At 36.3% G+C, this 22,336-nt stretch overlaps 2 protein-coding genes across 10 annotated transcripts in view; one reads left to right on the forward strand and one right to left on the reverse strand.

The window, feature by feature from the left end:
* Positions 1-6,132, forward strand: part of LOC142344267 (calcineurin subunit B-like) — a 13,040-nt gene extending 6,908 nt beyond the window's left edge. Inside the window, exons 3-4 of the mRNA XM_075395840.1 lie at positions 1,228-1,407; positions 5,743-6,132. Coding sequence (XP_075251955.1) covers positions 1,228-1,407; positions 5,743-5,906 — 344 coding nt within the window. The 3' untranslated portion in view covers positions 5,907-6,132. The remainder of the gene's footprint in view (positions 1-1,227; positions 1,408-5,742) is intronic.
* Positions 6,133-10,701: 4,569 nt separating this feature from the next.
* Positions 10,702-22,336, reverse strand: part of LOC142344923 (dopamine receptor 4-like) — a 108,395-nt gene continuing 96,760 nt past the window's right edge. For all 9 annotated transcript variants that reach the window (XM_075396999.1, XM_075397004.1, XM_075397001.1 and 6 more), the window contains 2 exons: positions 12,100-12,619; positions 10,702-11,477 (listed from right to left, as the gene is read on the reverse strand). In XM_075396999.1, the coding sequence (XP_075253114.1) occupies positions 10,789-11,477; positions 12,100-12,619 (1,209 nt within the window). In that variant the 3' untranslated portion in view covers positions 10,702-10,788. The remainder of the gene's footprint in view (positions 11,478-12,099; positions 12,620-22,336) is intronic.

Here is a 22,336-nt window from a genome sequence, read left to right on the forward strand (position 1 = left end):
GATTGTTGTGTTCTACATCATAACACCAAATTGTCGAACTTTCTCGAACTGGGATTTCATTCCCGAACCCGCTCTATCGCTCCATTCTGATTGTTCCTTAAGTTTTTCTTTTCTTCTGCAGCTAACGTTGCTGTTTTGAACGAAGTTTTCTATCTTGTCTCAAACACGTTATATCCCAAGTTGAGGTCCCAGACCGAAGCCAGATATGTCCAGACCAAAATGAGGGGGTCATCGTGCGTTTAAATTTACCCAGTCTGGGCACAAAATCCAAATATCCGATTGAAAAACCAAACTTGATTCCATACAATCTATATCAAATTTATCTATGCTAAAGGTGGTTCAATTGTAACAACCAGTTGACCAGATGAAATTAAATTTTAAAGCCCTCTGGCTTCGTCATCTTCAAGGATTAGCACTGCACCACAGGAGGTGAATTTTTTTCCTTCTGGTGAAAGCGCGAAAGTCTGGATATGAACACGCTAAAACTTTGGCATTGGAGTACACATTTTTTTGGAGCGCGCGATAGTCTGCACAAGAACGCATGAAAGTCTGGACATAAATGCTTTTGGTGTGGAATGGTCTGGACATATTCGACTTTGAACGCACGAAGAACGCACTAACTCTTGAACGCAAGGTGGTCTGGACATAGGCACTTTCAGTCTGGAACGGTCTGGACATATCCACTTTCCGTCTGGAACGGTCCGGACATAGGCACTTTCAGTCTGGAACGGTCTGGACATAGGCACTTTCCGTCTGGAACGGTCTGGACATAGGCACTTTCCGTCTGGAACGGTCTGGACATAGGCACTTTCAGTCTGGAACGGTCTGGACATAGGCACTTTCCGTCTGGAACGGTCTGGACATAGGCACTTTCCGTCTGGAACGGTCTGGGCATATCCACTTTCAATCTGGGGCTGTCTGTGCATATCTAACGTGGGTGTGTCACCTCAGCTTGGGATGTTAAGCAGAGGTCCGCGAGGCAAGGCCGCTACAATCATACCTTCTTGGATCGCGGATAGGGGGGTCTTGTGCAACCCTAGAGCAAGATCTTGAAAGAGATTCAGTGTTAGCTTGGTTTTGGTCAGAGCTATCTTTGGTTCCTCAAAGTCTGTTCAGAAGTGCCTTAGAAACTGGGGTGCCTGTAATAGTTCCTCTTTTTGAGCCTTAGGTCCCAAATTATGTAAATTATAAGCTCTCAACTTGGTTCTCGTTTGTGAATTTGTTTAGACGACGGAGCTCTGGACGCATTTGAGTTTGTTAAGCTGCTAAATATGTTCGCACGAGACATTCCAGCTGAGAACAAAAGACGTTTCATGTTCCGCATGTTGGATGTGAACCACACCGACTTCATAGACTACGATGACCTTTTCCGGTTCCTCAAAATGCTCAAAGGACCCGCGGTTCCAGGTACCATTTCATGTCTCAGATGGACTTTTTACTACTAGATTTGACAGAATCTTGAAGATCAAGATAAATTTTGCTTTCACTAGTATAAAGTTTCGAAACTGTCATTTTCAAGCACACTTTAATATTGCATTATCTATGTCAGATCCTCAGCAAGATCTAATTCTTAATTTACAAGAATAAAACCTATTCACTGTCCAATATGAGGCCAAACATTCAGTCGAACATGCAAATGTGAAGTGTATCAAGTTAATCAACAAGGGTACAATTTTTTCGAAACAACTAACCTTAAACAATGGTTTAAGGTCTATCTGACACATCCGAAAAATTTAGATTCAGGTACTGGAACACTTTTTAGGAGAAATGAAAGTTAGATGCATTTGATGGAGCCCTGATTACGACTCATCGATCAACTCAAAATCAATATGGTCATATTGGTGTTTCAAAGAACCTCTAAGTAAATTGAAAAGAATATCCAGGGAACTATCAGACATTTTCGGAGGATCTGATAATCTATGCCGAGAGCGCGCTCGATGTAGACGAGGAAATAGCTGGTTTGAACTCAAAAAATCACAGACAGTAATCTTCCAGTCATAAAGACACTGCTGCACACTAAAGTCACAACCATCCGCAATGTCCCTATCAATTTATTGTAAAAATGGGCAGTGTTTTTCTCTGACGTCATTACTGATTGCATTGAAGATTTCAATACAGAAAAAAAAAACTGAAGAAATTGTTCGAATTATCAATATGCGTCTTACGTGCCAGTAACAGCGGAGGTCTGAAACACAAGCGGAAAAACAACCAAAAAAGTCTTGAAAACTTGAATCGTTGGATCAGCGGTGTCTATGGAGGGCTATGGAATGAAGCTTGCTCTTTGAAGACAACATAACGATCAAGGTATACAAACTTTGAAGAGATTATCAAATCGGCGAAAATTTTGTGCTTCCAGGGCTAATATGGCAGCAGAAGGCAACTCTTGATGCTGTGAAGAAATGAGTTCCACTAGAAAAACCAAGTGCAGTTCAACATTTTTAGCGCAAGCTTAACAGTTCATTAAGGAAAATGCTGTGGATTAGCTGAACTTGTTTTTCAAGCTTACAGCAGTTGGTCCTTCAGACATGTTCCCCGAACATCTTTTGCATGGTGTACAGTGTACCGCTTCAGATCAGTCTCAAAAAGCTTTGAGAGCAGAGAATAAGCTAGTTAAAATAACTGCCCAAATGGAAGGTCCCAAATATGTTTCACAAGCTCTATGTAGTGCATCGCTTTCAGCATTGTTGAAAAAAGCGGCATTTGCCCAAAATCAGCTGGAGAAGTATCGAGCACGCTAATAGCTAATTTTTCAGCCAAGGAAGTGAATTCAGAAGCAAAGTACCTCATTCAGAGCCTGCGACTGGATGTTGAAGTGAAAGTAAAAGTGGAAGCCATTATAATTCTACTAAGCCTTTGCATAAAAAAATCACCTCGTCCAGTTCCTCGTGTATTTTGTAAATTGACAATTGCAATGCATTCAATCCTAAAACAATCAGTGAAATGGTGTGCAAGTTCAATGCCTAGCAAAGTCTTTTTTTACCAATTTTCATTATTCACAACACAGATAATTTTTCTATGAGAAATTTGTTCTTAGTAGTGAAGGCGATATCCAACGAAGCAACTCATTAAGCCCTATGCTTTCTTCTCTGACGCTCTTGCCCATTATAAAAAAAATTCTTGGATCGTTGCCAAGTCTTCAACAACATTCCTAATATTTAGACGATGGTGTCCCCGTGGGCTCAGAAACCGATCCAGTGGGATCTTAGGACCTTCTGTGCGAGCTCGGACCTGATCGTGTCCTGCACGTCAGATTCGATGAGTGCCAATTGTGGTCTAGGGTAGAATAAGGCAGGCTTGATTAAGAATAAAACGAATAGATGCTTTGGGCCAGCTGGTACTTGAAGCTGTGTTAGGATCATCAGAGTTTTTTTGCTTGAAACACAACGAAAGAATAGGAAAAATAACGGCACTTTTTAAAAAATTGCACTTTTTGGTGAATCCCAGTGGGTCCCTTTAGGTATTCTACACCAATGCGTTGGTGCCCCAAATTTTGTGTTTTCCTTGCGTTGCCAATTACCAATGAAATCAGTTATTTGATCATTAAAAGAATTCGATGCTCAACAGCGCGAATAATTTGAGGATACCCCGGGAACTGTTCTTCAACAAGAAGTCGGGACTCAATCAATTCTACCCATAACGCTCTCACAATTGGGTATTCGCCAATGCCAAGACAAGTATAAGGCATCGTACGTTGGTTCTGTGTTGTCCTTTGAAGATGTTGTTCCAAAAATAACCGGCGAAAATTAAAAAAAAACCAAAAATGCAAAATTTTCAGGAATTTTTTTACGGAATAGCACAATTGGACATTCCAAGTTTTTTTTTGAGAAAGACAATATAACGAGCTATTGCTAACAAACAATTTCAACGTCTCAAAGAAAACCTAGCTTCTGACAGAGAATCCGCCAGTCTTTTTGCACTGTCTATTCTAAATGCTAAAGCATGGTCGTCTGCTCCCCCCTTCCAGCTCTTGGGCGTCATGTGGCACCAAATAAGTCCAGAAATAGTGCAAAATACAGGTTTGGTGTTCTTGTCTATAACGTGGAAAGCAATTGCGCTTTCTGTAACGCAGGAGTTCTTGACATCTTTGGTGATCATGGCACTGCTTGTCACCGTCGGGGAGACGCAATCGCAAAACATGACTGGATTCGAGAAAAAATAATGTGTTCTTGCTCATCAGCGAATCTCTCACCAGTAGTGGGAAAAAAGAATCTCATTCCAGAAAGCCAATCAGGCCCCGGAGACATCTTTGTCCCGACTGGGAAAGCGGCAAAACCTGCTGCATTTGATGTAACTGTTTCTTCGTCGCTGCAATCCAACTCTCTCACTAATGCGGCTAAAAAGGCAGGATACGCACTTGCTGCAGCAGATGAAAGAAAATTTTGCTTCCACAACGATAACTGTGCAAAATGGGAATCACATTTCTTCCGCTTGCAATTGAAGACCTTGGCGGAATATCGGCTACCTTCAAGAAAACGCTCAAGCGGTTAGCCGTGTTAAGCGAGAAGCGTTTTTTCTAGGCGCAGGAATTGTCTGCAGCATTCAGTAGGCTCGTAAATCCTAATCAATCACCTGTATTCGTTGATCATCAACAAAGCTCTTAGCACTAGCTCCCTAATTCACTATTTTATATTTTAATTAATCGCCCAAACAAAGGCAAGGCTGCTTGGTCCATTGCAGGATTATTGACATCTTTTACATATAAACTTTACAAACATCACATACAAATTTTCCATTACGAATTTTTTCTCAATGAGCGTGGAGTGAAAACTGTAGACTGAAGTAAAACACGACAATTCGAAATCAGAAACATACGATAGATATACATATAGTAAACTAATAAATCGGTGTGAAGTCAATTGTATGTAAGGTTAAAACTTAATATCAATGAGCCGTCTCAGAAGTCAATTAACTCTTTAAAAAATAATAGTGCTTCATGCCGAATTGTTTGTTGTTTCTCTTTTCTTCTGAGTGACCAAATATCTGAATACCAAGCTGATCTTTGCAACAAGTTTATTCTCAACCTATTTGAATCGGTAAGCGGGCTAAAAGAGTTATCAATGAGCTTTTAAACTCAAGGCATCTTGCTTTTCATTGTTTTCTTTTTGGATATTCTCTTCAGACAAGTTTACCGAACACCGGCCAGAACGATCACAAAAAAAAAACAATATAAAATATGAAACATCTCCCATAGAGTTTCAACGCTAGCGAACGTTATTTAATGCAATGAACAAGAACATCAAAATTTTTATTTGTTTGGCAATGCTTTTCGGCATTTAACTATATTTATTACTCTTGCAACAGGTATCACAACATTGAAACTCAGTTAAGAAAATTTTGAAACATTCGTCCTTTGCTAAGTACATATTGGCATATTTAGGTATACAGGTATCTATTCACCAAAGTGCCTTCTGATTATCTATTTAGTCGATATAATCCCGGTTTCACTTGTATTTTAAATGCATGTTCGACATATATTATAGTATTATATCTTTTTTCAAGTTTAAGAGGTTGCTGATCATTCAGAAGTATTCTTGCATGTTTTTAAAAACAAATTTTCTATTGACAAAATTTTGTAAGATCAGCGGTAAACTTAGCGGTGAATTTTTGTAAGAATTGCGATTTTTAGCGGTGAAAAATTTTTTTTCACCGCATTGATCGTACTGAACGCAAATCTTACATTTTTTAGCGATTTTTAGTTGTGACACCTCGACCCGGGTTCCTTCCATGTCTTGGTTGTTTCAGACCACCGGCTGGTTGAGTTGTGTCAAGTAGTTTTGGCCAGGAAAGACTTGAAGTACCCTGGCAGAATCTCATATGAAGACTTCTGCCGATTTGTCTCTGTGCAAGAAGCTTACCTCAAACTCACAGTCGCAATTCAGTTTCCCAACAGCCCCGCAAATAGTTGAGCAGAAAAACCAAATATACTCAAATCTGATTTTTTTTGTTCTCTTATTACGTTTTCTCAAAAAATGTCTCCACTATTTTAAGAACTTTATGCTAAACAATATTTTTGCTAAGTCAACATTTGGGCGATATCCTTTCAGGAGAATACAATAGAGTTAAAATAGAGAGATACAAAAAACCATATCTTCAGTTGACAATTTGAAATGTAATTTACTTTTAAGAAACCTGTACTGTGTTTCAAAAAATTAAAAAATCCCGCTTTCTTCAAAGTAAAGCAACAAACTTTGTAAAAGCCAGTGGGAAAGAATAACTCTCTTCCTTGCCAATTGAAAATGTAAAAACTGTAAAAAGCAGCTAAAGGTGTTTGATTTAATCTAAATACCTATATTAATTATTGGGAAAAATGTGGCCTAACTTCCATGCAAAATAACTCAACAAAGCTAATGAATTAACACGCAATTTTTCCCCGCTTTTTTAAAGCTCCTCGCGATTTTAGAGTGATCTTGAGATAAGCATTAATCATTAGCAACTGGCAAACGGAAAAGAAAAAAAAACATTGGAACTCCAAGTGTAAATCAGTACTGGGCAATTGTAAATGCAAGTCTTGCATGTAATATAATTTGCTCGCTTTCTCGCTTGAAATTTGCCTCTTTCAAGCGTATTTGAACGGCGCAAAAGATAAACTTGCAACAGTCACGGTGGGGCAGTAAGGAGAACAACTGTCCAGGAAGATGAAGAGGGGGTGTTCGCGCCCCGTACGGAACTTTATTTTCGCACTTGGCTTAGACTTGCCAAGTCTTGGCCAAGTCTGACAAGTCTTAAATGTGTTATGATCATAGCTCTGACTCAGTACTGATAGCTAGACTTGGATTTAGACTTGCCCAGTACTGATATTGACTTGGAGTTAAGTACGTGATGAGATAAATAAAATTAATCTTGAAACAAATATAAAAAAAACTTCTGGAATAAACGCTGTTTACTGCACGAAGTTCCCCTTTTGGTTTTACAAAATAGTCTGCCTTGAAGGTATGTGTTTTCTTAATTATAATTTGATGCGCATAAATGTATGTTACTGTTGTTATTAGTACCTAAGAACAATGAAAGCGTCAGTACTTGATAGTTTAAAAGAAATTTAGTTTCGAAATTTACAAATATACGAAATCTAATTGCATATTTATAATTTTTTTACAAATATCAACAGCATTTTAGTCGAAAAACGACTAACTTGGATGTGTTTAATTCATAAGTAATTTACGAATAAAAGCCGAATTTGATTATTCGGCGGCAAGAACTGTAATAATGAACAGAAAACTGTCAGATAGTAGTAAAATTTGACCTCAATTGACGGCTGTTTTTTCAACCTAGCTTTATCAAAAGTCTTGATGAAATTTTTGTACAGTGATATGGCATAAATTTTTTATAAAAACAACTGAAACAAGAGCAAAAATTGGAAGAAATAAAAGATTTAATACATGAAGAGATACGTGTAATGTTTGAATATGAAGCTTGATCATGAAAGCCTTTCTCTTTATTTCAAAAAAATAACGTACGATTGGTTGAAACCTAATGTGAGGACGCATATTAATGATCCACTTTCTGTTGCTCTATAGGAAAATATATAATTAAAGCCAGAAATTTTAGGAAAACTGCTCATCTTATATGTCACTTTTTACATGGTGTTTCCTTATATTATTTCGTAAAAAAAACAACAAAATCTGTATCGTTGAAATTTTTGCTACCTGTCTCCTGTTGTGACTTACTTTTTTCTGCTATCATATTTAAGTTTCATCAAACTGTAAAACTTAAATTATCACGACACATAATTTCTAATTTCAACTAAAACCAAAGTATTGCAAGAATATTGCAAATAAGAAGTTCTCCTATCACTGGGGTCATTAGCTGTTTCCAGCTATATCAATAACTTGTGTACTACCTCCAAAATCAAATTGAACAGGACCGTTGTGTATATCTTGAAAAGCTTCTACAGGAAGACCAAATTATCATTGAGAAGAACATAGTTTATCTCGCAAGATCAACTTTATTGCTCGCAAGATCTTGCAAGATAGACATTTTCCTGCAAAAAAAATTCCTTTACAGATTTAACGTTTACGCTTACTGACTGTACAATAACCATATTGCGTTTAGTTGACTTGTAGAATAAAAATGCTTTGTTTAAAAACAAAGATGTGACACAAGTTGGGAAAATTGAATGCTCTATAAATATTCAGAAATCACGAAAAAAACACAAAAAGAACTATACAAAAATTGCAGTCTCGCTCATTAATTCTAATTTTTTGCTGTTGAGCTTTTTGATGCTGAGAGATAAGCTGAGGCCAAAGCATATATAAGGCCGAGAACCAAATTTTAAAAACAATAAAAAGAAATAATGCCCCAAATATTTTTTTCAAGCTAATTTTTTGGATACGAAACATGAATAAAAAGGAGTTGATCAGAAGAAAAAAACACTGGACGAATTGTAGTTTCTATTTGAGGTGAAATGAATTAAAAACAAATTCTTTTATAATTAGGTTTTCAAAATATATGATACATTAAAAAACCAATTTTGGCTCGCCTTCTACAGAATATGATAGAAAAGCAAATCAAGGGAACCATTTGGAGGACAGCGGAAGCGAACAGGGAAAAGCCGATCAAAATAAATTTTAATCTTGCAAGATCTTGCGAGACAACTTTTCATCTTACAATTTGTTTTTTTTTCAAAGACCTTACAGGATAGCCATTCAGTCCCGACGGGGAAGTTCGCGAGGGTTTGATTACAATAAATGTTCGGTCTCTCTTTGTAGTGGTTCTTCTTGGAGTTTATTGATAAGAAAAAGCAGCTTCTGAAACTGGTTTTAGAAAAAGATTATACTAAAACTGTCAATAATTTTAATTGGAGTCCTTAAAAATCAGTGGACATTATCTCGGAGCTACATCCTAATTGCAAATCCAATATTGTTTACGAAAATCTCTCACTTCATATTGGCATAATTGCACTTAAAAACATAGTTTGCCAAAAAGATCGCGAAATTTAAACTTGCATTAATTACTTCTGCCGTTACATAGAATTGAAACAGTTTGGTCAACAGTTTTGATCATTGACATGTTTTAAATAGAAAATTTTGTAGATGATGCATCCAATTCTCTTCACAGCAATTCGAAAAGAAAGAAATTTAAACGAAGAAAATTTGGGAAGGTGTGAATTTTACCGCTGCTCCAAATTTTTTTTTAGATTTTATTTCGAGAATTGTAGAATTGACCGTTGTAATAGTAAATTTTTCTCTTTTGTGCTCTTTTAAGTAAAACTCGTCATTCTCATCATGCCAAAATTGCTAATATTTCTTCTAAAATCAAATTTACTGAGAATTATATTGATATGTATTACTTAAATGTGAAATGTGTAACAATTTTGCAGAGAATACGATGACAGATTATCTAAAACAAAAGAAAGAACCAAAGTTCAATGTTGTTAGGGCCAATTCAAAGGCTCGCCAGGAAACATTTTTCTGAGGCCTTCTTTGGCCTAAAGGTTTACAAAAACAAGGAGTAGACTTTTTGTTGGAGTCACAAAAAAACGCCATGGATAATCAAAATTTTCAAAATTTATTTGGATTTTTAGATCACCCTGTGAATTCTATCAGATAAATTTTTTTGCGAACAGAACTGAGAAGTTCACTTTTTCAGCTACTAATTTAATGTCAGTTAACCTTTCCAGCACGACGATTTGTCGCCGCTAACGCTCCTAAACAAATTTACACAAAATTTTGTCGAAACAAAACTTTTGATCCAATGCCAAGAAAATATTCTTTGAATCTTCTTAAAGTTGTTATGACAAATTTTGAGCACTTTCAATAGATATAAAACGTTTAGCTTAGATTCTAAAGACTATAAATTGTTAAAAACTTGAAGACTCGTTTTGAAGTTGACAACAGCTGCGAACAATATATCGGAAACACTAATTCATCTCTAATCATCGAAACACAGTTTTTATTTGACAGCTTTGGAAGCTAAAATATTGTTTCTCGCACAATTTTGATTTGTTGCACAATATTTCAAAAGTTGTGAATCTTACAAAAATGGAGTAGGTGTGCAATTCTCGCAAAATTCTTGCAATGTTCTAAAATCATCGGTTTCTCGGGCATGACTGCTACTGGCGGCTAATCTTTCATTCTCTAGTTTCAATTTCAGTTTTTCATTTTTTGATATATTTTGCATTTTTTTTATCTCACTGCTGTCATTTGTCTAACGGTTGTCGTGTTCCAATGATATGGCATGGCTAACTTCCTACCATTTCTGAAGTCAGTAATTCAAAAGTACTTCTATAATGAGTATCAGAAGATAATGAGAGAAAAGCAGAAATAAAAGCATTTTTACAATAAAACTGTTAATTAGCAATTAGCTGGAATGAATTAAAAAGCTATTGAAATCGTAAAATATAATTAAGTACAATTTGTCACTGCAAAGCACCATTTAATAATTTTCCCCCTTTTTAATGACAAAAACCCATCAGCAGCATTCTCTGTAGCATCTCAAAAAAATAAGCAGAAGTTGTATCTTATCGGGTAAAGTAACTATGAAAGGTTTTAAACCATTTTTGCTAATTTTTGTTCAAATTTAAAGTAGTTGCGCAAAAATTGAGACTTCTGAAATCAATAACTGCTTTGGGGAAAATAACTGTTGAAGGAAAAGTGTCAGAGCTAGTCCGGATCTATTATGCTGCCCCTCCTCCCCTCATTACCCTTCTTTACCCCCAACCCTCCTCCCCCCCACAAAAAAAAAGAAATTGCACTCTGTGTTCTGTATATAGCACCTTTTATAAATTGCATGTTTGTATGGGGGGGGGGGCTAGAGAATAGATTCAATTTTAAGTTAGTTTCATAGATACTGTCAATGATGGTTAGTGCCCCCTAAGGTAGTGAGACCAGCGAAATCTCTGTCGCCTCTGTGTCTTTTACATCCAATTATTCTCATAAAGGCCAATCTGAACCGGACGTTTGTCGCTGCGTATATAAATGGATTCAAACATGAGTTGGCGTATCCTAGCAACGTGAAGAAATCAAAGAGCTGAATTTCGTACTGAAATGATCTGTTTGTGAAAGCTTGAACCACGTTGAATGTGAAAAATGGCAACCAACAAAGAATAAAGACTCCAAACACGATTCCTAACGTTTTAGTTGCCTTTCGTTCACGCAAGAAGGCTCCTAAGCGACAGGAGGTCTTGCCTCCGACATCTGTTGTGGTGACCATCGGAACCCCGACGTAGCTGCAACCCCCTTTGCTGTATGTCATAACCCCACTTGATGGTCGACAATGGGCTGATGGGCTCCTAGTTATACCTTGATGGGTTCTGGTTGGCGATCTCATAGAGCTAGCTGTGGGTGTTCCGCGAGGGTTGTTTGTGGATTTATAAGAATGCCTGGAGGCACCCGAGAACGCACTAAGGTTGCCGTTTGTGTCAAAGGTGTTCCATTTGGCATTAGCCCCTCCCCCTCCTCTGTGGACCCTCAACGCTGTCACATTTTCACTGGAACTTTCAACAGTTGCTGAGGTCTTGTTGCCACTTTTGCCGCTATTGCCTACAAAATAGAAATCAAAACAGATATTAACATGTAGAATGCAGTCATTTCTCTGTGGTCTTAGCATAAAAAAGTTTACACAAAGCCATGATTTTAAGAAAAGCAATATACTTTAATTGCCTCTCGATACTCAAATTTTATTTGGCGTATCATTTTGAGTATTATAGTGGGTCTTTCACCATATTATAGCCCCTCTCCCCAAGGTTAGTGGTAATTTAATCTATAGCAACCTGTAATCATTGTAATTATAAGATATTGGTGCGCAATATTTTCGTGGAGGGGGGGGGGGGGGCTATAGTGAGAAAAACCAAAAAAAAAGTAATTATAAAAAAATCTTGTTAATTTTGTTTCTTATGTAATGTCAAGCTCTTTCAAAAATCAGACTTGAAACACTTAAGAAAATACCATACCAACATCTGGAATTTAAAAGTGAAATGAATAATTGGAATATCTTCATTAAATGCTGAAAAGATCTTTACCAAGGCGCATGTCAAGAAATTTGCTAAGATATCTTGCTAAAATATCTCGACTCATGGAAAACTGTTTTTTACGCCCGTAGGATATAAGAAAAAAATCTGGAACAAAATTTAACAGCTGAAAATTTTTCAAAATCAAATTTTACCTCTCCCATCGCTCTTCGAAGCACCGCCGGAGTTGCTCTTTATCAGAAGATTCCCAGATGCCAGAACCCTCAACTGCTGCTGGGCCTTCATGTACACACTAATGTAGGCAAAGGTCATGAGACACAGGGGAAGATAGAAAGATATGAGAGATGAAGTTATCCGGTACACTCTATTATTCGTAAATTCGCAAACTCGGGCGTCATAACTGACGTCACTATCCTCCGATGACGTCAGAGAAAAATGCCAAACTACAATAGCTGGAAAAGATATAACGGTAGATAAAAGCCATACGAGAGTTATAGCTGCGATGCACGACGCGTGAGTTACAATCGTGGAATAATCGAGTGACTTTCGAATTGCGATGTATCTATCTAGACTGATGGCTGTTAGGTTGAGAATGCTGGCAGTGCTGGCTAAGACATCGAATGCGTGCCAGACATGACACATCCAGTAGCCAAACACCCACCGTCCCTGTAGAATGTGGACTACACCCGCGATTGGGGCTACTACCAGCCCAACCTAAAACAATTCCCAGGTTAAGACCTCGACTTATCAAAAGACTTTGTAAGTCTAGTCTGGGGTGGGGCAATTTTGACTATAATTACACGGTTAAGCTCTTGGTTAAATTTTTATGGGTCAGCTTAGGGCTTTTCATAGCCAATTTTTGTCGAGTGGGTTATTTTCACGTGACGAGCAAAAATGCTTTTATAAGAAAAGTTATGCGTTCAAAACCGTTTATCCCTCATACCTTTTCCCGCATAATTTTTGTTTATATTTAGATAGTTCAAGTTTAATTTCGCCTTTACATTGAGTACTGTACCTATGACAAGAAACACATATTTGTGCCAAAAATTGCTCGTTTTAACCACGCCATCTTAAAGGGTTAGAAAACAAACATTGCACGATATACAGCATAAGACATAGGAACAATTTTTTGAAAATCAGTTGTCTCTCCGAGGTTCCGAAGTTTAACTTTGTGACAAGAAAACACAGCAATACAGGTGGATGAACCCAGAATGAGCTGGTGAAAGATATAACGTGACAAGCAAGTCCAAGAGTTGTTTTGGCAGGAACGTTTAGTTAATGCTGGTAAACTTTTCCGTTCAAAAAATATTTATAAAAAATATTTTTGAAATACAGCTTCTGTCAGCAATAATGATTAGGTTATGCAAAGTATTGCTGAAACTTGAAACTGGCTCAATCAATATTCAAAATATTACTTCATTTGACAAAAATCTGAACTCAGAATAAGAAAGATTTTATTTCACTCCTCGAAAGAAAAGCGTTTAGCTCAGTTACTCGTGGGTTGAGAAATAGAACAGTTTAGTGTTAGAACAATTTTGTCAAAATAAAAAACATACACATTCTAAGTAAGATATTTTCTCAAATTACTGTGGAATGGTAGTAACTAAGTGAGAACATCATTTTATCCGTTTTGAGAGAACAAATGAGAAATTATTTAAGCTTTAGCAAAAAATAAAAGCGTTTGAATTTTTCTTTCGTTTTGTACAGTGGAGTTTACTTTTTAAATGAAGAGTTTATCCTATCACATTACCAAATAGACCGAAAAAAACTCGTAATTTGTGGATTTTAAAGTTTTTGTGAAAAGAAAGCAACCAAAATGAGTAAGTTGTGAAGCTCTAATCAGTGATTTGGATTTAAATATGACAAAACTTCACCGATCATTTCTTTACCTGATAATTTGTTGGAGTAAACAAGAACAAAAGATTTTTGGCATATATTTCGTGTGTTATTTAATAACATTATTCAATTCAAAATTTTAATTAAACTTTCCCTTAATCATCTTGGTAAATTCTAGTTAAAATTTGAGTTTGGAAAAATAACTTCTTGGTCCTCTGTGTGATGAGAGTCAACAGCAAAATATCATACAAAGAAATATTTTCCCAGATTTTTTTCTATGTAGAGTGAAGTGGAATACAAAATATAAAGTATTCAAAAAAACATTGCACAGAGCTAAACACATCCTCAATTAGAGACGGCTGTTAGACAAGAGATGTTGATTCTTCTTGAAAGATTTTTTTATCGATCATTAAGTAGCTCAATCTGATAGAAGTTTTTAATGAATCGACGTCAAGCTTCAGTTTCATAAAGATTTTTTTAAAGGTGGCTATAGTAAACAACTCAAGTAAATAGAGAAAAAGAAAGTTCTATAAAAGAACCTTCTAATCAAAGTATTAAAAAATTTTCTAATTATTCTCCAATTAATTATACTTTAAGATTTGGGAAATATTTTGCGCAAAAGTGTAAAGGAAGAGTATAACCCAGAGTATTTCAGTTCTTAACCAGTGTAAACCGTTAAAATATACAAAGACAATTTTAGACCTGTACATTCTCTGTTCACGTAAAAATATACACTGATCAGTCAATTTTAAAGTAAAATAGTACATCTGATTTTAACCTGATTTTTATCTGTCCATAACTGTTATCATGCAGTTAACTTTATTGTATAACTATCGTCAGTTTGAAAAACAATCCGTTTTTAACCAGTTTTAGCTTTGATTTAACATCGCTTGCCATACATTTTCACACCATATTTCATTACACCACCGGCATAATCACAACATATTTTTAAGTCCTAATGACCAGCTTTTTGATGTATATATGCTGTTTCAGTACTGATTTTAGAAGTCAATATTGAAGTAAACAGGTTCAGTACTGAAATACTATGGGTGGTCAGCGCGGGCTTTAATGGTAGCTAATACTCCGAGATCTTTGGAATAAAATCTCTTTTATTTGCATTAGTATTTCTAAGTATCGGGAACTGCATATATTGAACTTGAAACATTCGTTGATTCATTTTCATGTGTCAAAAATTTATATAACAGTGTTTGCCAAGTGTTGGAACAAATTTCTGCAAGATTTTTCAAGATTTTAAAAGATAACAACCCTAAATTTCTGCAAAATTTTGCAAGATAGCCGCCCAAAGTTCGAGGGAAGTCACCGACCATCTTGCAAGACTCTCGCATGGTAAACATACACTTGCAAAAATGGCAGGTAATGTTTTTTTTAAAACCCTGTCGCACTTTCTGTGTGCATCTCCTTAAAAAATTCTCCATAATTTGCAAGATATTCGTTTTTTTCCGTCTAGGGTGCGCGACAATTTTTTCGTTCCTTCTTGATACCTTACAAACGGATACCACACAATTGAATGCAAAGTGAAATTAGTCTCCTCTTTATTAACAGAGATAAAACATATATTGCAAACAAAAATACAAGATAAACTCTTTAATTGAAATGTTTTGAATAGACATGTTTCAAATGCAAATTATTTTTTTTAATTATTAATCAAAAAAAATTCGATTAATTGCGTAATGCATGGTCTTCGTATCTGATCTTGTTATTTTTGCCAGCAAAATTTCTTATTAAACTTTTGCCTTAAAAGTATTTATAATCAAGTTGATGATTTTGCCATTTCTCATAAATACTGGAGATTAATGTCCTGTAATAGTTACGTAATCCAAACAAAACATTGTTCCATGCAATTTAATAAACAAAAATAACCAGAAGATCTTTTCCATAAACAACTCTTAGTTGACTTTGACATTTTGAAAATTTTATCTTATTTAAACTGTAAACTATTCGGGGAAAGTTGACTTGCGCGAATTACTTTATATGGATTACAAGGATTTTAAATATTTGTCGAGAAATTAATGTGCTGTTCAACAAAGTTCAAACTTTTGAACCAAATATAGGCACTGATTGTTGAGGCATGCAGAGAGAAAACAAACAACAATGGGAATCTGATCACGTGATTTTTGGGATAAATTACACCCCAATTGCCATTCCTCTTTCCTTTCATTTCCTGTGATTATGAACTGCAAAAAATGATCTATCGCCAATTTTGAGTACCATTTCAGTGCGAATATCTCAAATTTATCCCAGGTATTGTTTGCAAACATAGACAGCCTAAATGAATTGTAAATATAATGCAAGCTTTCTTCTTCATCTGTATTTCTGCTGACGTCACTTTTCCACGCCAATGAATATTTTCACGCTTTTTGAGCATTATGAATGAGAATTTCATTCAGATTAGTCAAAGCGGAACAGATTACATAAATTTAGAATAATTCAAATATATTTTTTCGTTTTAACTGCTGCTGTTGTTTTGTTGCGAAACAGTGTTATTATTTATAGCTTATGGTCTATTTAAAGTAATAATTTTCAATTCCACGCTAATCAACTGTTTCCTGTTTTTAAGCTCATTTTCTATACAAGTAGTTTTAAGAATTTGCGCATTTTTGCTCAAAATATAAAATTTAGTTTCTCCTGAAAACGATTAAAAAATGACCCTTAAACAATTAGGGTGAGGAAAAGGGAAGCGGGTTTGAGGGTCGCGAGGCGGTGTACTAAGGAAATGGTAATGGTTTTTGTTCCGTTTTTTAAATCAAATCGTGTTTTGATTGCTGAAAGATTGTTTAAGAAAAAGAACGTGAAACAATTCTTTAGGTAGTGGTGACGGTATAGTAATAAAGCGTGAACCGCGATACCACCGCGTGTCTTTCTAATCTGTCTGGGGGAGGGGAGGGTGGGGGTGGTAGGAGGCGGGCGAGGCGACATCATTACGCAAATTGGACCACTACAGAAACCCGAAAATTAACATCATTGAGGCGATCCCAACAAAAGCATACAGACAAGCTCAATTAAACCTAAATAAACGTCTCTCCTCCTTTTGACGCTCAGCCCATTCAGTTGAAATGTGTGAACAATTCATTGCTTGCACCCGTCGTAACCTCCGTCACGTATTAACAAATTGAAACCTTCTCAGATTGAGGGGGGGGGGGTTGGGGGGGGGGGGGGTCGAGGTTAGTGGTTTTAAAGAACAAAACAATACATGTGATGTCTACATACTTAGCATAACTTAAGTATCATTTGTTTATGTTTATTCCCCCTATTTTATCGTAGTCCAAATTTGCATGCCCTCAAGGTTGCTTACAAATTTCATCAAAATTGCGAAAATGTTTGCAGGAAATAAAAAAACTTTCTGCTCCGTAAATGGCTGGGTAATCTTTTCCCCCGTTCTCCCCTTCCACGTCCCTGCAGTAAGCACGTGATCAAAATCAGGGTACCCCAGGGGGCGTCCCTAGGGTGAGACAAGCGGGCATATTTAGGTTTCTAATCAGGGTCTATCATCCCGCGCAGTAAGTACCAGTTAGAAACCCCAAACAAAGTCTGTGCCCAAAGGCACATTAAACAGACCCATTATCAAATACAAACGCCCTCATTTGTAATCTACAAAACGCCTATTACTGGACGGAAGATTAGGGGCAACTGGGAAAATTTCAAGAGGCAGGAATTGGACAAAAATCTTATCGATGAACTCTCATTAAAGAAAAAACAGTAAAAAAAAATATAACCAGAAGACTCCAGCATCGATTCGGAGCAAAAGTTGACACAATCCACACGCAACTGCCGGGTTATATATAAATGTTTTCATAATTATACTATTCAATTTGAAAAAAAAAACGTTTCGAAAATGAAAAAAAAATAAATCTAATTATTTTTTAAAATAACAAATAGACAAGTAATCAAATGACAACCGCGGAGTTGGTTCTCTGCAATTGAAATTTTTTGATTGCATCATGCTGTTGAATTTTTAACAAAATTGCGCTCTTCAAACAGACAACAGTTGCAACTTTTCAGCTTTTCCTCTCTCTCTCTCTCTCTCGGTCTCAATAAATCGTACTAAAGTGTTTGTGCATCTTACGAAAATTCATCTTTTTTGAAAATTTCAAGATTGTAAGATGATTTTTGTATGAACAGATAAAGTAATAAAACCGACTGTGTATGAATAGAAATTGTTGTATGAACTGATTCTGCAAAGACTTAGAACAAAAAAAACTGAATCTTTTCCGTTTGTGCCCCCCCCCCCAGCTTAGTGGGCGCATATTATTTTCACCCCCCCCCCAGACGCACGTGCCATATTTTTAAGTAATGATTTACTATGTAAGGGCACCTGTTCTGTAACTGGGGGGGGGGGGGGGCATAACGTACTGGGGGCACAAACGGAAAAGATCCAAAAAACGGATCTTTTCTGTTTCGGCCCCCCAGCTTAGTGAGCATAAATTTTTCTATGCCCCCAGGCGCACGTGCTATTTTCTTACATAGTAACGTGCTATATAACAACATATAATTTGTAACTGGGGGTCATAAAAAACACTGGGGGGGGGGGGGGGGCGAAACAGAGTAGATCCCGAAAAACACTTAGAATAGTATGAAACAGTACTGAAATGGTCTTTTGTTCTTGGAATATCATGAATCAGTACTGACTTTCTATGATACTAGGGTTCACGATCCTTCTGATGTCTGCAAAACTTATCAGCAACATAAATAGAATCAATTCTGATTATGTGGGAATATACATTTTCCGACCCCAAGGCGCACGTGTGTATTTTTTTACATTATTATGTGGTAAATAACAACACATAATTTATTATAGGGGCTACAAAACATTGGGCGGGGAGGGGGAGGGGGGAGGGGTTTGGCTTGGATAGATAAAAAAGGGCTTGTGTTGTTTTTCAGGTCTGTCTTTTAATTTTGGTGACACACTCAAGAGACACATGAGAAAAGAAAAGAACAGAAACAGATTGATGGGAAGGTAGAAATATGGAAAAAAAGAACTGAGCTTAATGAAAAGGGAAAGAGAGAGCATTTAGAGCACTTAGAGTCTAAAGCAATTTGAGCAATGGTCACTTTAGACCACCCCAATCAACAGTTCCCCCCAATCCAATCAACTCTCACCGTTTCTAACTGTTCACTCTCAATCTAACACTGGGCTGCACAGTCTGGGCTAAAATGTCCAAGAGAAGCAAAAAGTGACAGCAATATTTCACCTGTAACTCATTGTGGCTGTTCATTTGTGGCTACCGATCGCGCGTGGCGACAAAACAATTTAAAGCATACTTCTTCTTCAATTATGGTCGTCATTAGTACGCGGCAGATAGATGTTAGGCTGAGAGCGAGCAATCAACCAAGTATAAATTAAGCCTATGTTTTACCACCCCCCCCCCCCCCCCAGATTAGTGGGCTTATATCTTTTACGCCCCCAAAGCGCACGTGCTGTTTTGCATTTTTTTTACATAGTAAAGTGCTATATAACAAAATATAAGTTGTTTCTGGGGGGCGCAAAAACACTGGGGGGGGGAGGGGAGGATCAAAACAGAATAGATCCCATAACTTTGACAAACTAGTTTGATCAGACGAATTTTGAGATCGATTCTACCTCTGATCAAACCATACAAGACCGAAGTGACCTCTGATCAAACAAATTTCAGATCAGTTTTCAGACGTCCGTGTGCTCGTAGACTTTTTAGACCATGTAGGTCCAGCGCAATTGAGCTCTCTAATGATGGTTCAGAGGTTGGTTTGGTTACATGAATAGGCCTCAATTCATATATTTATCCTGTAACTTTTATTTTTAAATTCTTGATTGATGAATCACTCCCAGCATGGTATATTTTTGTCTGCATTGAACTGATGCCTCCTATGTGGGTAGAAATTTAATGAGGAAATTTTGTGCGCGGAAATTTTGTGGGAAAAACTGAGGAGAAAAAAATGATTTCATGGTTGTTGGATTTGAGAAATTTAAAGAACAATCACAGTAAACCATACTGTAGAAAATGGGGAAGTGCGCGAAATATTTTTTGACGTTTGCCCAAAAAAAATAATCCACTATCTCTTTCGTGAACCAAAAAGTTGTCCCGCGGACTTGACAATTCCTGTTTTCTTGTTTCTCTCGATCTTTCGATCTTCAAACTTTACGAAAGTTTTCTTAAAACAACCTTAGAGGTTTAGATTTGCAGCATAAAAGAATGTGAATATGTCGCTACTGGGATCAGCTGGCCGTTCTTCAACAAAAAACGGATCAAGCTAGTAATTAGGTGCTAACCTTGCGAAAATGACACATTGATGTGCATTTCTACTAGACGATTACCAATACCTCAAAATGGTTTCGTGTCAAGGTTTTTTTTTCCAAAATTGCTGTGTTCCAAAAAAAATCATCTGACCATTCTAATTGAGACAGTAGGGGCTTGTAAGAGAAAAATAGCGTAATTTAAAAAAAAAACAATGGAAAAATAGGAGTCAGTGCTCTTGTTTAGTTTCTGTAGTTTTTGTTCTTGATTCCCTTTCTTATGCCACGCTCAAAGGAAAAGTTGTCCATCGAATGTTTTTCAAATAAGCAAACTTGCATTTCCATGACAAAAAAACACAGTGAAGCCGACGAAAAATAATTTGCATCTTTTGTTTTAGAACCCTGGACAAAAAATTGGTCGTATTCAAATACTGATAATTAGGTATTGTTTCCATTGGTTTGTTTTTAACTTGAAAAATGTGCAGCCATCTTTCTGGAAAAAAGCTCACCAATGATTACTGTTTCGACAGCTTTTTGCCCAAAAGTTTCCATGATACTAATATCTCTATGGCTCTCAGACATTGATAAAAAAACAATTGATATTTCAATAGGTTGAAGACCCAAAAATTTTACTGGGATCAGTACTAACTAAAGTTATCACTCCAACGCCCAAAATGGATGACCAAACAAGCTGCATTCGAAAAAATCAAAAGTCAATTTTTGACATTAATTGAGAAATCTTTTACGCAGTGTTCAACTTGTTCTGTGAATTAAATACGCAATTAAAACTCTGCTCGACTAGTCATGTCAGTCATCCTAAAATATTAGATTGGCCTTTTAAAATATAGGAAAAATTTTCTTTACGTACTGGTATCTTTCCCTTTATTATCCTACCCGTGATTTGCGTTAAATTTTCTAACTCAAATGTTATGTTTCATTAGCGGTGAAACATTCAATGCGGCGATTTGTGGTAAGACAGGCATTTTTCAGCGGCTACATGTTATTACGGGTTTTAGCGCATTCGAAATTTTAGTTATGCAAAATCTTTTTTTCTGTATTGAGTTGAAGTACAATTGTATATTAGAGATTCAGCTGCTGAGTTAAACTAGCTAAGTTATGAGTTACATCATTATAATAAGAAAATGGCGCAATGGATAAAACCAATAATATTGCTTAAAATGTCCATACTTTTGCCATAGAAAAAGCAGTGAATATGATCGCTACAACTAAACAAAGCGAGTGGAACTGCCCGTTCATGGAATCTATATTTACTAGAGCATAAATAAAACGAATGAGAAAATAAGAAATAGTTGTTGCAAAAATTAAGAAAAAAATATTTTAGGTAGATGATAGCGTTTGAACTTAAAGTTAACTTTTGGAAAACTTGTTAAGTATTTTTCGTTATCTTGAACAATATACGATATAGCAAATTCATTTCGCAAAAAAATGAAAGATGTTTTGAGATCTAAATCAATCGAAATATAAAACAAACTTAGCATATTTTGAACTAATTTTTTCTCAGCTTGCAATTTGTGTTCTTTTCAGTGCATGCTTTCTCTCTCTAATTCTACCCTGTATTGAACCCACATTGTGATCTTAAGTGATTTAGACACACGCCACAGACCAATTATACATTTTCAAGATGTATAGACATATATCAGATATATATTGGTAAAATATATAATTTGCGCTCTTTCTATTTCATTCAAAATGTCTGTCAACCACCCGTTGTTATGTAGAAACTCCCATAAATATGCATGAATAAGGTCTGCAAGTTAAGCATTATTCCCCCTTATTCTCTCTTAGTTGCGTATGATTGAATTGCGCCTTTAAGGCATCAATTTACCCGAGCAGATAAACCCATTTTGCCCAGTCTCAATTACTCAGTTATTTCAATAGCTCACTTTTCTTTTGGTAAATTGGTAAATTGAAACTGTACCAAATTATATATAGGAAAGATGATATGAAACTATTTCAACCGAACATGAGATCAAATTAGGGTGATTTAAATTATGCTCGTAATAATGCTAGCCGAACTCAGAAGGTTATTTAGCAAGATGGCCGTCTTTTTGAAAATTTTCAAAAGATCCGTTTCTTACAAGAGAAACGTTGGAACCCGGAGTGTGGTCGCAGTGAATATCAGAAATGATTCATATAGTTTGAATAGAAAAAGTCTTTTTACAGGTCTGATACATTGGAAATGCATCTAAAACGAGTACGAATGCTGAAATTTTCATGCTTTATACTGTTCTAGTGCTGTACATGAATAATTCGATCTTCACTAAACATGCGCAGCTGAAGGCGCAGCCGGCGAGCACTCGGTACAGACTAAAATGCAGTAAAGTTTGCCTTTCAAGTATATACTC

The sequence above is a fragment of the Convolutriloba macropyga genome, chromosome 8, assembly GCF_964194025.1.
Source record: "Convolutriloba macropyga chromosome 8, txConMacr16.3, whole genome shotgun sequence".
Classification (NCBI taxonomy): domain Eukaryota; kingdom Metazoa; phylum Xenacoelomorpha; order Acoela; family Convolutidae; genus Convolutriloba; species Convolutriloba macropyga.